The sequence below is a fragment of the Schizosaccharomyces cryophilus genome, assembly GCF_000004155.1.
Source record: "Schizosaccharomyces cryophilus OY26 unplaced genomic scaffold supercont4.7, whole genome shotgun sequence".
NCBI classification, from domain to species: Eukaryota; Fungi; Ascomycota; class Schizosaccharomycetes; order Schizosaccharomycetales; family Schizosaccharomycetaceae; genus Schizosaccharomyces; species Schizosaccharomyces cryophilus.
The window spans coordinates 170,140-186,233 of NW_013185630.1; the positions used below are offsets into that span (position 1 = coordinate 170,140).

The window sequence follows — 16,094 nt, forward strand, 5'->3', positions numbered from 1 at the left end:
AACGTACTGCCTTATTCCAACGAAGTGCTTTTCATTTCGTTATACGTAACTTACTATAAAGATCAATGAAATATGAAAATAATCAGAAACAAATTTCATTTTGAGGTTATAAACAGTTGATATGAATAACATATTAGATGAGAAAGAAAAAGTGCTGTTGTTTTTTTACCAAAATTATCATTCGTGACAAACCAATCGAAGGTAAGGTGAATTAAATGATATACGGATACGGATAAGGAAAGACAAGTAACTTGTCTTGTCATAAGTAATTTTTTACCAGACTCCAAACGGCTGTTGTCACAACAGGAACAGCGCAGTGCATTCCTGAGGGTTGTTTTTTAATTGGTGAATTAGATTACCCTTGATTAGCAGACGAATTTGAAGAAACTTCAAAGTCGACTTAAGGCTGAGAGGGATCAGCATGCTCAGTCTCTCGTGTCGCAGCCGCTGGGGGCTCGACAGGAGGAGCGTAAGTAGTCTCTGGTTCTTGATTACCACGAACACCCTTCTCCAAGTCACCCGAATCCTTCGGATAACGTTCATGATAAATAGCTGGAAGCACGTCCAGACACAAAAGAGAAATATAGAGAGCCCATAAAAATCCAACAACCCACTCAAATCTAGAAGATCGAGAACGATCTTCGTAATGGCGCAGACCAGCAAACGCGATGGCGCAAACAATAGCCGTGACGATAATTATAAACTTTGCATAAAACGAGAAAGCTAACAACTTACTAAAGCGATAATGGCGATAAGCAGAGAGCCATTCAAAAATATTGCTAGCGGCAGAAACAAAAGCCAATACTACAAAAGCAGCGGTGAATTTCCAGTGAACGCTATCGTGATGTACATCATCACGAATTGCCAGAGAGATTAAACAAGCGGCACAAGCAGCACTCGTCAGCACTGCAAACCAACCAAGGAAGGTCTCTATCTTGGCAGAGGTAGGATATAGAAATCGCCATTGTCTGCACAGGCGAATGGCGATAAAAGTAAATAAATAAGAAACACCTGTTATTACGCACATGGGAATGAAAAATCCTTTGGTATACGCACCCATATCACTGATATATACGGGATCAGGTTCACCAGGCGTATGCCATTTGTCTTGAGCACTCCAAAGACCCAAAAGGACAATTAACCCAATTGTCCACATTAAAAAGCAAACAAGGGGTAGTAAAAATAAAAGATAAGCCCAGTAGCGGGGACGACTAGGTGTAGTATGAATACGTTCAACCATCTTGTCGTTCACAAATAAAGGAATAATTAAAGTATTAAAGATGAAATTATCAAAAAAATCAAAATGTATCTTGAGTATAAAAGATGGGAATCACACAACAATGTGGATACTATTAATTAACAGTAAAAAAATTCCGTTTCCACACTGCTTGATGTTTATTCACAGAGTAACAAGTTGCGTAGCAAGAATGTAACGGATTGCCAGGTAAATAAATGTACTTGAAAAGTTGGTGATCAAAACTTCCAGATGCGACAGGATTTACCTGACTAGAATCGAACGAAGGAGTATCTTATTGTAAGAATAGACACTAACAATGAAAGAGATATCAAAAGACTGACTTTGCTCTTAAGAGCTCGTGTCTTTAATCGCGTATTTTGTATATTATGTATGTAAACACTCGGGATAATCCGTTGATTAATAATAAGTATTATATTTATTAAATAGTTCCTGGTCTTATATTCGAATAGATTTTTCTTAATTTTTTTAAAATACGCGAAAAACGCAAATCTTACGGTATACCCTCTTGTTGCACTTTCCACCTGGTGTTTGGCTAAAGTAACGTTTATAAACATCCTTCATAAACTCTTTACGTAAATGATATCATAACTTGTCAGGCTACCCCGGGGAAACTTGTCAGGCTACCCCGGGGGGGTTGGATCTTCGAAGTTAGGTAAATCCTCTTGTAATATTGTCCTCATAATCGTTACCACAACTGTCACCTAACCATGTTTCGAGTAAACAAAGAAAAGGTAAAGTAAAAGCAAACAACTATTATACGAGAGGTACATGCTATTTAGAACTGCGAGAATCACGATTTGTAAGTACGACTTCCATAATAACTCATATATTATATTTGGTTTAGACTGGTCCCTAAAATATTAAAGGGAAGGCTTAAACACTACAAACTACATACTCTGTGCTTTCCTTTCCTGATGATATGATGAAGGCATATATATGTAATTGGGTGTTAACAATCAATTCTTCATGCAAATGATTATCAGTTTCTTCATAGCTAATTCACAACTACAATCGGTGATAATATTCATAATGACCTGTTCGCTAATTGCCTGATGATCTCACTGTGAAGACACAATCTAGTCAGTATTTACTATATCCCATTTACTTACTATTTACCAATTCGCTCGTAGGATAGCACTTCCAATACGAACTCCATCATACAAGGATAAACAATTACTAAAATTAATAATATGTATGAAAGTCACATTCTTTTCCTATTAATATAACACTAATTACTTGTAAACAATAAATAATCCGGAAAAGATCAGTTCGCTGACAGCCGTTCACCACAAAAGTTATCGTCTTCCTTCTTATAGACTGTCATACAGTAATAAATAACAACCTGTCTTAAGTAAAAATCGTAAGTTTCTATCTTTACCAAAGTAAAAAAATGCGTGGCAGCTTCAGCAGGATATTGACTTTCCAGTAATAAACAAAAATAATAATTAAACTTAAATTATCAGAAAAAAGACAATATGTTCTTACTTATCAACCCGTTCAAAAGGCCCATGCCACGGTCAAGGTTTAAGAAATTTAATTAGAGCCGATAATTGCACCAAATGAAATCAGTCCTACAACCGTAGTTTTCTTACTTATAAATCCTCATGAAATGCGGCTCCAATAGGCTCTTTACCGGGGATAGGGAAATGACCTACCACTTGATTAGAACTCTCCTCTTTTTCTTCCCCTGTATTTTCTTTCTTCTGTTCAAAGTTCCCGTTCTCAACTGGATACTCATCAGTTTTTGAAACAGCTGCTTCATCCAATGCTTCTTCAACACCACCGTTCGTTTGAGGAACAGAGGAAACATTTACATGAGGTTGAGCATCCACAACAGCCGGCATCTCTCCCTCAGTCTTTTTCATAACTGAACCAGGCTCGTAATGGGTTTCAACAACCGGCGGTCGTTGTTCATTTTCAGCAGCTGGAGTCATACCATCACCAATAGGCGACACATCTCTCTGAAGAGCACTCACATGAACCTTTTCATTCTCAGATAGTCTCTTAGAAGAATCTTCTTCTAACATACGCTTGACAGCTGCCTTATCTTTATGATTTTTGAGCTTTTTTTTTAACCAAGCGACCGGTGACTTTGGTGAGTTTTTGTTAAGTACTTTAGCGCTTTCGTCCAAATCATCTTTCTGAGATACGTCTCTTTTATATTCGCCAGCATCATCAAACATAGGAGCCTCTGTGACCTCATCAAGATTCGGACTTACAGCCTGTTCTTGACCATCATACATGATTACCGTTTCTTGTACAACAGGAAACTGATTGGAATCAGTAAATTGGCCATTAGGTGAGGTTGTGTAAGCGGCCTCATTTCGTCTCTGTAAATCACTTTCATTGCTCTCAACGGTAGAAACCGGAGGTCTTCCGATACCATCCAGTTCATTCGCTTCATCATGAAGATACTGATCAGGAACGTTAGCATTCAAATCACGTTCAGTTGCGCCAGAAAGTTCCGCGCGGGTAGGCTGCTGTACTTCTTCTTCTGCTCCTCTTTCGGTTGAAGACATTTCTTGTTGTTTCGTAGCATTTGCTATATCAGTTTTTTGAATCAAAAATTCTTGGGTAGTAGGATCAAAAGATTGATCTTCTTGCTCTTGTTCACCAAAAGATACTTCTGAAGAGGTGCTGCCTTGTTCTTGGTCTGCAATTACAGTGGGGGCTGCTTCATCAGTTTTACCAGCCTCCTTGGACATCTGCTTAGCAAATTTAGCTCTTTCCTTAGCAAGTCGTTTTTCCTCTGCTTTACGCGCCTTTTCGTCTCTTTTCTTCTGGCGTTTCTCTTCTTTAGCAAGCTTTTTGGCATTTTTAGCTTCGTTTGCCTCCTGCTTTCTTTGATTTTCTTGCGTGGCACGTTCAGCTAGTTCAGAAACCATAGGATCTACATTACGTCTGGCAATTGACTCTAACTCCTCCGGAGAAATAAGACGACCAGCACCAAGATCAATCGCATAAGCTTCTTCACGTTCATGATCAATGTAAGCTCTAGAAATTCTTCTTTGTAGAGCTTCAACATCTACATCATTTGAAGCAACACCGGTCCGCCTAGGAACAGCAGCCATAGAGTTTCTATTGCTTCGCTGAGCAGCAGCTTGCATGCCTACAGGATTTATACCATCTGAGCCATTCTCGGGGATTTCCCCTTCATTATTAGGGAATTGGCCTGTCTGCGAAAATCTTCTCTGACTATGGGGTGTATAACTACTACTGGCACCTGTATGAGGAGGATGAACAGATTGGCCAACCGACTTATAATCGGCAGAAGATCTAGGACGGTAAGCACGAATTTGAGAGTCTGTCCTATTTTGGATTTTTGAGAGATCCAAATTCATATCACGAACACGCTGGATTGCCTCAGATTGAATTTGCTCGCGTTCAGTACCAGAAATGTTTGGATAACCTGGATCATTTCCTGGCCCACTGGTTGCAATCGGGCTACTTGATGGAAAACGCATTTGTCGGATGAATGCACGAGCCCTTGAATCCTCTTGGCTTTCAAACGTCTGGTCACGGGATGTGTTTACATCTGTAGTACGATGACGACGAAGAGCAGCGGACGCAGCACTGAAATCATATGATGGTTCTTTTGGTTTTTGCTGATACGGACTGGTGACTGCACCAGAACCTGGACTGAAGTAAATAGGTTTTGAATGACGCTCATTGCTAACATTTTTAGTGTTAATAGATGCAGAAGCTCGTGAGCCTTGATAGCCTGGCGCATTATTTAAAATATTGCTTTTTGAAAAGTTAGCGAAAGCATCATCTCTATTTCCATGTGCGACCATATCTTGTTGTGTACGATCCCGTAAAGCGTTGTTACCGGACGCGGAAAACATATGCATATTGCGAACTCTTCCATCATCGTAAGACGACTTCTGCTGTTCTACAGTAGGAGGAGCGGACGATTCATCGTAGGGTCGAGAGTGAGAGGCAGCATAAGATGCAGCAGCAAGAGAATTAAGGTTTACAGGTGGAGAAACTTCGTAAGAAGATTCTTTTGGTTTTAAGGAAGAGGAACCTTGTAAAGAAATATTATGAACCAGTTGAGAAGCAGCCATACGATGGGGTAATTCAGATTCAGTAGCGGGTTGAGGTTCTGGTGTTTGATGAGCGAAAGTTGCAGAATGTTTAGCCATCTGAGAAGCGAGACGGATTTTGCGAGAAGCTTCTTCATCATGTTCATTCGAAGGTTGTGGATTAAGATCAGTAGGTGGAGGTTGTTGAGCAGAACCTGTGAAAACAGGGCCACTGAGAAATTGTAATGGTTTGCGATGTTCCTCGTAATCAGTAGCATTTGCATTCGGTTCACCTTCTGATAAATTTATATATTTGAAAACATGAGCGGACTGAGCGGCCTTGCCAGCGTGAGGATGAGGCTGATAGTCGAAAGAACCTGAAGCATCCATCGAGCCAGGACCAGACTCAGGACTCTCCACAGCACTTGTTGAGCGAGCTTGGTGTCTTGTTCCAGCAGCTGTACCGTCGGAGGCCGTAGAATAGTCATTTGCAGTCCGAGAAGGTTGATTATCGCGGTAATTAGGTGTCAAATTTCGTGAGGTGTATCCAGATTTAGCGGCAACATAAGCAGAAGGATGATCCTGGTGAGGATGAGGGCCATAATGACCTTTAAGAGATTTATTACCCGTAGTACTTGTAGTTTGTTGGTCGACCGAATGGAGACCGGTTAATTCATCGCCCGAGGGCGTTGTTGGAGATGTGTTATTCAAAGAAGTCATGATAGAGCAATTTCAATCATAAAGCTGAAAAGCGGATTTACCAATTGTAAAACAAGGGCTTTCCACTTTGCTCACACAACGGTAAGACAAAGGACAATATCAGTAAATGAATGGGAAAGATTCAAATACTGGACGACAAGCCACGATAAAAATCCTCGAAATTAAAATATATACAAAGAAAAGGATCTGAATGAATCACTTTTAATTTATTGCCTTTACTTTTACTGTCGATATAGGTGGAAAGAGAATTCTTACGAGCAGCAGAAAGGGAAGAAAAACATTCTACATCATATTGACACAGTATAATGACATCAAAATTTCGTAGAATAGCGAAACATGAGAAACAAGCGTTTCGTTTAATCAAAAGGGGAGTTTCCAATACAGTAATATTGCTATAATTACTACCAATATCTTACTAAAACAGGATGAAATGTCAGGAAATGGAAAAAGAAGAGGCGATCATCAATATGATATTCATAACGTAAATTTTTCTTTTTATTCTCTTTTTCAGAAGATGTTAAACATTTTATAACAAGGTGAGGATAAGACATGAAACATAAAACGTAAGGACGAAGAGTACAACAAACATAAAAAAACAAAAACAAAAACAAAATGGATGCCAGCACATGCAAAGCACTAAGGCGGATTACTAGCAAAAGTTTTAGACGTATTCAGTATGTGTGCAAGTAGTTTGCTTAGGATACGAGCTTTCTCAGTAGCTGGGAGATCCATAAAAACACTGTAAGCACTTTTTCCATGTTTATCTCGCACTCTACCCAATTTCGCACCAGCAAAAGATCCCAAAGGGATGCCTAGGAAATCAAAAGTAATGAACCCAAGCGCAGCTCCAGCAAGACCGCCCACAACAGTCCAAAGATGATGCAAAAGACCTTCATTGGAAGACTCGTTCATCATTTCGTTAAAAATATTGCCGAATTGGGAGTTTGAAAAAGAATCTTGAAATCCATAGCTGGAACCATAAGATTGTTTTTCCCTTTGACTAGAAGAAGCATCCTCGTCTTTACGACCACCAGAGAAGAAAGAAGATGATTGTTTGGCTTTCGGTCGTGAAGAGGAAGATGGAAAAGAACTTTCACGATCATATTGAGCACGACGAGTAGAATCTCCTAATACATAGAAAGCCTCATTCACTAACTGGAATTGTTGTGTGGCCCGTGTTCGATCATTGGGAGGCACTCGATCTGGATGCGTTTCAAGAGCAGCTCTTTTATAGGCAAACCGAATTTCTTCTTGGGTTGCTTTTTGCGAAACGTTAAGTATGGAGTAATAATCCTTTTGCATTTCCAAAAAAGACTGTTGATCTGACAAGAGCTGGAATTGTCTTGCGCGTTTACGTGTTTCTAGTTGAACTCTTATAGTGAATTTGTGCTAATTTCGCGTTATCCAATTCATAACCGTGTAGCGTGACTATGTACGAAGAACAAAACGTATTAAAGGGTATTATATGATTCAGAAAAAAACAATTCCCACAGAAAAGACATTCCAATCATCTATCTTGTTTCCTCTATTTTTATTTGGAATTTATTTCAAAGGTTCACATATGTCAATGTACGTTTGTGGAAATGTTTTGTTCAAAATGTTCGTTGGAGATTCTTCTATTCCAAAAGATAGTTTATGGAAAAGAGTTATATGGTGAGACCTTAAACGGAATGAAAACGGTATAGTATAGAATAGAATGAAATTGAATCGCTGAGCTGTCGCCCGCGTTTGTCAAGGTACTTTTGTCTTTCTATAATGACTGAGCTTTTTCTCGTAAAACCCCACATGCGTTCTTCCACAAAAGAAAAAAAAAAAGGAGCAGAACAAATCAGTCAATCCCAATAGACTTTCTATGCAGTCCAAAAAATGCAAGTAAACAAATCCTTTTAAACAAGACGAGATGAGCTTGCTTCCTACCTTTCTTTACCTACCGCATACGAGGAATTTTATGACCTAAACGTCTATGTTGACGAATGCTCATAACGCATTTTGCACTAAATAAAATCCATACCTTGTTGTGTTTCATTAAAATGCATACTGTATTGATTTATTCCTTCGAAATCTATTATACCGAGTGCACTGCGCTACCGAATATTATGTACACTCATCCTACTTGCATCCTTAGAGAGGTATGAATCCTTCTTCTCTTTACGAAACATTGCCAAAATGAGTATTATGGAATATAATGGTGGATCCTGCGTAGCCATGGCAGGAAAAAACTGCGTGGCTATCGCATCTGACTTGCGTTTGGGTGTACAATCTATATCCTTGGCGAACAATTTTCCAAAAGTATTCCCTATGACTGACAAGACGTATTTGGGCCTTACAGGCTTTGCTAGTGATGTTCAGACGCTTTATGAACTATTCCGTTATAAAGTAAACATGTACAAATTCCGTGAGGAGCGTCAAATTGAACCAAAAACCTTTGGTAATCTGGTGTCCACCTCTCTTTACGAAAAAAGGTAAGGCTTTTCCCGTTTGCCATAGATTCTATACTTTTTTGTTTTTTGTTGCTTAAATGATTCTCTGGTTAATAGCTATTCTCAAACTAACCTTTCTTTCTAGATTCGGACCCTACTTTTCTTTCCCAGTTGTAGCTGGTCTTTCTAAAGACGACAATCCTTTTATTTGCGGTTTCGATTCCATTGGATGTATTGATTTCGCCGATGATTTTATTGTGAGTGGTACAGCCGTAGAACAACTTTATGGTATGTGTGAGTCCGTGTATGAGCCCAATCTCGAGCCTGAAGATTTGTTTGAAACTATCTCCCAAGCTCTTTTAAATGCTCAAGATCGTGATGCAATTAGTGGCTGGGGTTGCCTTGTCTATGTCATTACACCCGACAAATGCATAAAACGACTTGTTAAGGGTCGTCAAGATTAAATTCCGTTTATGAATGCCTACCTTTTTTACTTGGCTCGTTTGAATTGTTTTATTGTAATGTGCAAGCACATACTATGACATGTTCTTGAAAAAAGATTGATACCTTTTTTATGTGCTGTTTTCCTTCTTCTTTTACCATCCTTTCTCCACCTACTTTCCATAGAGCTCTTCATCATTTACTCAACTTTACTTTACTTTATTTTACGCTTGACGCTTTTGTCTTATTTTTTCGTGTAGTAGTATCAAGCTAATCGTAACCGTTCCTAGTATGCATTCCAAGTCTTCTTACTTTCGCTTTCAAAGATGTAATCCATGTGTTATTTTGTAATTAATCATCTCTTACTTCCATCGATTTATTTGGTGAAAACTACAATGATATGAATTTGTTGTTTTCCGCTTGCAGCAGAATCTTCTTCGTTTCACCGACCGACCTTTGTATTCTACTTTACCTTAGGGAAAGCAGTTGACACTATTAATGAAAACCTGTATAGAATGCTATAGTACTTTTTTACAAACAATCTTTCATTTCTAATTCCTAGTTGAACAACTTCTAGCGCACTTTAACAAAAATTTCGATTTGTATAATACGCCGGTCGATCAAGCAATTACATGAATGATTATTTTCTAAATATACGATAAAGAAAGTACACTCTAATCTACTTATAGATAAAAACAGATATTTTTGCTCTCTTTGTTGGTATCTAAAGCTTTTTAGCATTATTACTCATGCACCTTCCTTCTTTTGAAATTGAAATTATTTTGGAGATCTTCTCTGTTCTCTTCCTCCCATTCATATCTGATTCCTTTGTCTCATATCCGAGCTTCTCTAATATTGCCTTTTTTTTGCCAGCTTTCGTATATCTGTTTGCCAATCCCAAAGAAAAATGCTTTTATGAGTAAGTGGCTTGTATGCGGTAGACAGTTGAACGCTAATTATTGACAATAGGCCGCTGTTATGGCTTTCCTCGTTTCCTTTTGCGATCCTCTGCATTGGTTTTGGAAGGGACTCTGCGCTTTTTCATGAAATGTACATGGTTTGCTTTTACAATGCAGCGCTTGCCTTAAGCTTAAAATTCTCTTTCTTCTCATATTTATTGAAGGGACTGCAAACCGGGTCTGTTCCTTTAGAACTTCATGTTACTATTATGAATGCCTTTATAGAAATCACAAAAAACAGCTTTACATTTATTGAGGTCGTCTTGATCTCCACCGGACTTAGCAGCGTAGCATACGCTACTTTTCTGAATGAGGCTGGCCCTCTGGTATCAGTTTTAGCCGGTGTTTTGTTAGTATCTGTTCCTTCGTTAGTTTTACTAAATTCATGCCTGCTCAAAACATGTTCTCGTTGCAAACTTACAAAGGAGAAATCTTCTCTACTAGTTTATGCAGCTAGTACTTTTGTTGTTATTTTCGTCTCTCGATTTTGGGTTTCAAAACGTATCCAGCAAAAGCCCGAATATTGGGTATTTGCTCAAATTTTTTTGAGTCCTTATTCTAAGAAAAGGATAACAATTTTGATTTGGTGGGTATTGTGCCTGTCGTGCTATATAGGCTTTGTTGTTTGCTCTCATAACGGCAGCTTCTTTCGTTACTATTTTGGCACAAAAGGAGAACTTTTAAATTTTAGAAGGAAAACGTATCACGCTTTGATTGTGTTTATGTTCCTTCCTACTTATTGTACAGACCCCTATTTCGTACATCTTGCATTCTCAGGGGTGCTCTTTTTGTTTTTGTTTATTGAAGGCATCCGTGTACTGCGTTTGGAGCCGTTTGGTGAAATGATACATAAATTTTTGTGGCAGTATACGGATAACAGAGATCATCGTGGACCATTAATTATTTCGCACATTTACCTTTTAATTGGATGCGCAATCCCTGTTTGGTTTTCTCATGCACTACGTGGACCGGTCGCCTCTGCAGAGCTCTTGGTTGGTGTACTTTGTCTTGGATGTGGAGATTCTATGGCAAGTATCATTGGGAAAAAATATGGAAGGTTTAGGATTCGAAGAACAAAAAAAACACTGGAAGGTACTTTTGCTTTTTCCGCGTCTGTCTTTATGGTTCTGCAGCTTGCACAACGACTGCATATTTGCCCTCATGTTAGCCTAAAAAATACCTTAGCTATGTCTGTTTTTACTGCTATGCTAGAAGGTGTCTCATTGGAAAATGACAATCTCATTTTGCCTATGTACATGTGGGTTCTATATCGGGCATTGGAAAATACTTAAAATAGAATGATTTAGGAACGATGAAATTGACAATCCATCTAATTTACTAGCTTTTAATATACGTTTCTCGTCTCCATCTGTGAACGTTTCTTCTGCATGTCTTATTAATGAGTGTTTTTGTTCTTAAGGATGGAACGTTTTCTACTCCTGCTTACAATGGCTATATCGTATTGAAAATGATAATTATATTTACTCTTAACACACTTCAAAGGAAGTCCTTGTCATTGTCACGATAGGTGTTTTGTTGACATTATAAACATTACTGTACACAGTGATTTTAAGATATCGCTATGGAAAGTATGGTTTATGAGATAAGGAACCTGAGCACATTGGGAAACTATTAAAAAAAAAGCATATTACGTTCGCTATTTCAAAAGAGCTATATACGCATCAATTTACAGCCAGATTGGAAGATTTGATCGGTCTGACTAAATGAGACTAGACTGTCTTTCAAGCGTCTCATTTAGTTAATCTAATCAGATTCCTTTACAACAGTAGCTACTATAAACGTAGTACAACCTTCCGATACCCATATTACGATGCAGCTAGAGTTGTTCATTCCACTCGATTTACATATTATACGATGTAAGATATCTGCCGCGACATGAACATACATATAATTATAAAGAATATTATATGCAGTAAAATTAGGGTCTAATAACAGTATGGGAATGTTTACCAGTGTCAGTCAACAATGATACACACCGCTGACATACTATCAAACCACACACCTTCAATCACTTAGTATTGTCTGCCTTGATAGACTACGCATGCAGCACTGACCTTGAATCGTATCCGTGTTGTTGCAATTTAAGGAGCTCGAGCGCGTTACTTTAATTATATTGATGATAAAGCTATTGTTAATCTCATGATGTCTTTGCCAACTCCCATGCTAAGGATTGAATTATTTGGGAATTGAGATCTTTTTTCATTCAGATTTTGTGGAATTCTTTTTGTATGAACGCACATAGTAACAACAATCAAAGTATCGGTCCCTATGTTATTCGATCAGAAATTGGACGCGGCTCTTTTGCCATTGTTTACAAGGGAAAGCATTCAGTAAGTTAAAAATAAGTGCTTGATGTAGGTTTATTAGACAATTAACACTGTGTCTAGGAAACAAAGCGCGTGGTCTCCATTAAGAGCGTGCTGACAAAGAAATTAACCAAGAAACTGTTGGAGAACTTGGAAAGTGAAATATCAATTTTAAAGGAAATCCGACATGTTCACGTAGTAGAATTAATAGATTGTATCAAAGTAGGCAGGTTTATCCATCTTGTGATGGAGTACTGCTCTTTGGGTGATTTAAGCTACTTCATTCGGAAACGAGAAAAGTTCAGCAGCATACCTTCTCTAGCTTGGATTAATGTAGACCATCCTCCTGTTTATAAAGGGGGACTGAACGAAACGCTCGTTCGTCATTTTTTGAAGCAATTAGCTTCTGCGCTCCAATTCCTACGCTCCCGGTCTCTGATTCATCGCGATGTTAAACCACAGAATCTCCTGTTACAACCTCCACCCACCGAAGATTTCTTAAAACAACATCCTCAATTTATTGGTAACCCGAAACTGCCAATGCTAAAACTAGCTGACTTTGGTTTTGCTCGATACCTTCAAACATCCAGCATGGCCGAAACGTTATGTGGATCTCCTTTATATATGGCTCCTGAAATTTTGAGATATGAGAAATACGATGCAAAGGCGGATTTATGGTCTGTGGGCGCTGTTCTCTATGAAATGGCCGTTGGAAAACCGCCTTTTAAAGCTCCTAACCATGTTGAACTATTACGCCGTATCCAGCGTGCAAAAGATGTTATAAAATTTCCAGAGGAGGCTTATATTCACCCGGATATCAAGGGGTTAATTTGCGCATTGCTAAAGCAAAACCCAGCAGATCGCATCGACTACGACCAATTTTTTTCCAGCATGGTAATAACAACTCCAGTGGTAGACGACTCTACTTTAACTGGTAGTGACATCCAGGACGCCGTCAGGGGTATAAACATTCCTTCTTCCAGTCCCGCATATATTACCGACTTTTTCCCGAAAAGCAATCCGAACAATCCTCCTGGCGGTTTACTACGACAGGCTTTTCAAGCCCAAGGATCTGTACATCAACCAGGAGACATATCCAATCGACGGCTTTCCACACGTTATGCTCAAGATGGAACAGCACTGCCGCATGCCCCCGCTATTTTTCCGCCCGAAAGTGCTCCTCCTGCCAGCAACTACCCTTATCATCTCAATTCTAAAACGAACATACCAATTTCCGAGCATAAACATCGTAATAACCATGTATCCGATAAAAGTAGTACTTATGTCGTCGTCGATCGCCATAATGTAAACTCCTTTGAGCATCACTCTGATGATGAATTAGACCTAGTTCAAAATCAGGAACCTTCTCTAAATGGGAACTCTGCTTCTCCAAACGAAGACGTTTTTCATGGGAGCTTCTCTCCTGAAAGTTTGCCATCCAACCCGCAAACATATATCCATCCCCGTCGCATTCCTATACCTTACATGAAGGCTAATGCCTATCCGCCTCATAATGCGTACTTATCGCATACACCTGTTACGCAGCTACGTCGAGCTTTCGAACAGACGCCAATAACATTACCAAATGCGCCTGCTGGTAATAGCCATGAAAGTGCATTGGAAAGGGCACTCAATGTTGCTAATGCAAAACTCAATCATGGAGTTGATGGTATTACAAGCAAAAGCCCTATTCAGTCATTACCCAAACAAGCTACCTTACCGAACCGTACGAACGCACCTATTATTTCTCAGACCATTGATAGAACGTTAATGGAAGTTTTGGAAAATCTAGCCGCTAAATCCAATGCTGTTTTCCATATGGCTGAGGTGAAATTAATACAAGTACTTCCATCTTTGGAAGTTGATGATACACAGTTTGATTCAATGAAAGACGCTCGACTCACATCAGCATCATTAGTTTCCTTAGTGAAAGAATCATTGACATTATATCAAAGGGATATTGAACTTCTGCAAATTGCGTTTGATTTTGTCGCAACCGTATGGTCTAATAATGATGAGAAAAATACGTCTGAGTGCCGAGAAGCGATGAATTGGTATCAACAAAGATACGCAGAAAGCCTCGAGAAAACTCAATTTTTGAAAGCCGTCATTAATTCATATACCTTCGTTAATACTCAACAGACGGCTAAACCCACGTTTGCATCGCAACTTATCTACCAAAGGGCTTTGGACATAGTAAGTCACTAGGAAAACTCCAGAATATTCATTTACTAACAAGACAGTCTCGAAACGCTGCTACTTCTGAACTTTCTGGTAATGATTTGGTTAATTCATTGAGAAGCTATAAGGCTGCCAGTAATTTATTAGAATCGCTACTTGAAGGTGAATTTTCGACTCCTAACGGCACTGAAGATTTTAACAATACCTTTACTATTCAGAAACGTAAGCTTTTCATATATTGAGAAAGCTATAAAGCTAACAACCATAGTAACTACGTTGATTTCAAAGCGTTTAGACTTATTGCAAAGTAAACTACAAGGAAGTCTTCCAAATGTGACAGATAAGGTTTCTGAAGGATTAGCTAATATGACCCTTACTACGAATTATGCATGAATTATTCGCTTGTCTTTGTTTACGTTATTATAAAGATTTTCTCTTTCCAACCGATTTCACGTTATGAATTTCGATTAATTTTGTTATGACTCCAGTTTTTACCGCTAATATTTTTTTACTTTAATTATTTAATCTATATTTAATTGATAATAGAGAAGCAACGCATGATATATCATAAAGTCTATGGCTTCAATAAATTAATTTTGCACATCTATTGTAGTAACTAGAGAAAACGCCAGGTCACCATTGGGTTATTTTAATAAAAAATATAAGACTTAGTTCAGCAGAATGGTGAGGTAGGGTCGAGAATTCCAAAACTCATTGTCAATAATACTAACATGAAGTAATCGTAAACCCATTTTTCGTTTTTGTTTAGTAGAGTACTTTTGATTTTTAGAAGGAGCTGATACATCTTCAGGCTGGATAGAGTAAGCAGAAGAACTAGTGTAGCTGAAAATGAACTTACCTCGCGTACCCAGATTGAACCTTTCTTATAAATTTCACGTTCGTTATTATAGTTTATATGAAATTGAGAAAAGAGAATTTCATGCTTTTGAGAACTTATAGTACCCTAAGACGGTCCCAAAGGACCGATAAGTTAATATCATAGTTCCGAGCATAATCAAAACATACTTTTAAGTATTCTTCTGCCTTTGTATTTGTTAATCCGCCTTTTTGTATTAAAGCCCAAAACGTAGTATTATACAAATTATTTATGTGACAGTCGACCTGTCTCCAGTTCAGATAGTCCCGTAAAACGCTAAGATTAGGATATAAAACAGCACGTCCGTCGAAGGATGGAAGAGACAAGAGTGGAATCTCAAAATATTGAGGCCAATTGAAAACGAAGGCCGATGTAAACAAGGAGCACACATGAGAAACTAATTTGTTTTCTCTCCGTTCATATAATTCAGTACTCTTCGACCATACAAAACTATATATATGGTTTGTTAGATACCAAAAAGTGCAGACATATTCATACCTATACTCATCGCTGTCTCCATATGCCAATACGATGTCTGTAAATTCTGACATTACGACTCTTGCAGCTGCGTTCATCAAACTCAAGCACCTAAGATCGTTGGGCTTTTCAAATTCATGTTTCTTAGTAAATTTGTGGAATCCTTTTCCATCAATTCGAATCACAATATATGTTTCAGGCAACAGTCTATCCATTCGCTCGTATTGTTTCACATACTCAAACCGAGAATTAGCCATAATTTAAAAGTAGAGACCCCCAAAACCGAACCAAGATATTACTATATACAGGATTTATACGCGGAATATGTGAGTTTTGTTTACTTACTCTCAGTCAAATGGTGTTAATGAAGTTTGAGAATATGCTTACAGGGTAACCATATTACAACGCT

The 16,094-nt window shown here is 38.4% G+C and overlaps 7 protein-coding genes across 7 annotated transcripts; 3 read left to right on the forward strand and 4 right to left on the reverse strand.

Moving 5' to 3' along the window:
• Positions 1-102: 102 nt before the first annotated feature.
• Positions 103-1,879, reverse strand: SPOG_03276 (plasma membrane protein). The gene has a single exon (XM_013169689.1). The coding sequence runs from the start codon at positions 1,238-1,240 to the stop codon at positions 401-403; it is 840 nt and encodes a 279-aa protein (XP_013025143.1). The 5' UTR covers positions 1,241-1,879; the 3' UTR covers positions 103-400.
• A 539-nt stretch (positions 1,880-2,418) lies between these two features.
• SPOG_03277 (uncharacterized protein) lies at positions 2,419-6,352 on the reverse strand. Its single transcript, XM_013169690.1, has one exon. The coding sequence runs from the start codon at positions 6,001-6,003 to the stop codon at positions 2,851-2,853; it is 3,153 nt and encodes a 1,050-aa protein (XP_013025144.1). The 5' UTR covers positions 6,004-6,352; the 3' UTR covers positions 2,419-2,850.
• SPOG_03278 (DNAJ domain-containing protein) lies at positions 6,323-7,382 on the reverse strand. The gene has a single exon (XM_013169691.1). The coding sequence runs from the start codon at positions 7,303-7,305 to the stop codon at positions 6,640-6,642; it is 666 nt and encodes a 221-aa protein (XP_013025145.1). The 5' UTR covers positions 7,306-7,382; the 3' UTR covers positions 6,323-6,639.
• Positions 7,383-8,111: 729 nt separating this feature from the next.
• SPOG_03279 (20S proteasome component beta 3) lies at positions 8,112-9,202 on the forward strand. Its single transcript, XM_013169692.1, has 2 exons — positions 8,112-8,465; positions 8,569-9,202. The coding sequence occupies exons 1-2, from the start codon at positions 8,170-8,172 to the stop codon at positions 8,885-8,887; spliced, it is 615 nt and encodes a 204-aa protein (XP_013025146.1). The 5' UTR covers positions 8,112-8,169; the 3' UTR covers positions 8,888-9,202.
• Positions 9,203-9,298: 96 nt separating this feature from the next.
• Positions 9,299-11,880, forward strand: SPOG_03280 (dolichol kinase). Its single transcript, XM_013169693.1, has 2 exons — positions 9,299-9,783; positions 9,834-11,880. Exons 1-2 carry the CDS (start codon positions 9,614-9,616, stop codon positions 11,113-11,115), a joined length of 1,452 nt encoding a protein of 483 aa, XP_013025147.1. The 5' UTR covers positions 9,299-9,613; the 3' UTR covers positions 11,116-11,880.
• SPOG_03281 (ULK/ULK protein kinase Atg1) lies at positions 11,808-14,934 on the forward strand. The gene is made up of 4 exons (XM_013169694.1): positions 11,808-12,174; positions 12,232-14,346; positions 14,394-14,553; positions 14,600-14,934. Exons 1-4 carry the CDS (start codon positions 12,073-12,075, stop codon positions 14,722-14,724), a joined length of 2,502 nt encoding a protein of 833 aa, XP_013025148.1. The 5' UTR covers positions 11,808-12,072; the 3' UTR covers positions 14,725-14,934.
• SPOG_03282 (tRNA guanylyltransferase) lies at positions 14,826-16,052 on the reverse strand. The gene is made up of 4 exons (XM_013169695.1): positions 15,707-16,052; positions 15,358-15,658; positions 15,191-15,295; positions 14,826-15,143 (listed from the first exon to the last, which is right to left on the reverse strand). The coding sequence occupies exons 1-4, from the start codon at positions 15,940-15,942 to the stop codon at positions 15,000-15,002; spliced, it is 786 nt and encodes a 261-aa protein (XP_013025149.1). The 5' UTR covers positions 15,943-16,052; the 3' UTR covers positions 14,826-14,999.
• Positions 16,053-16,094: the final 42 nt, after the last annotated feature.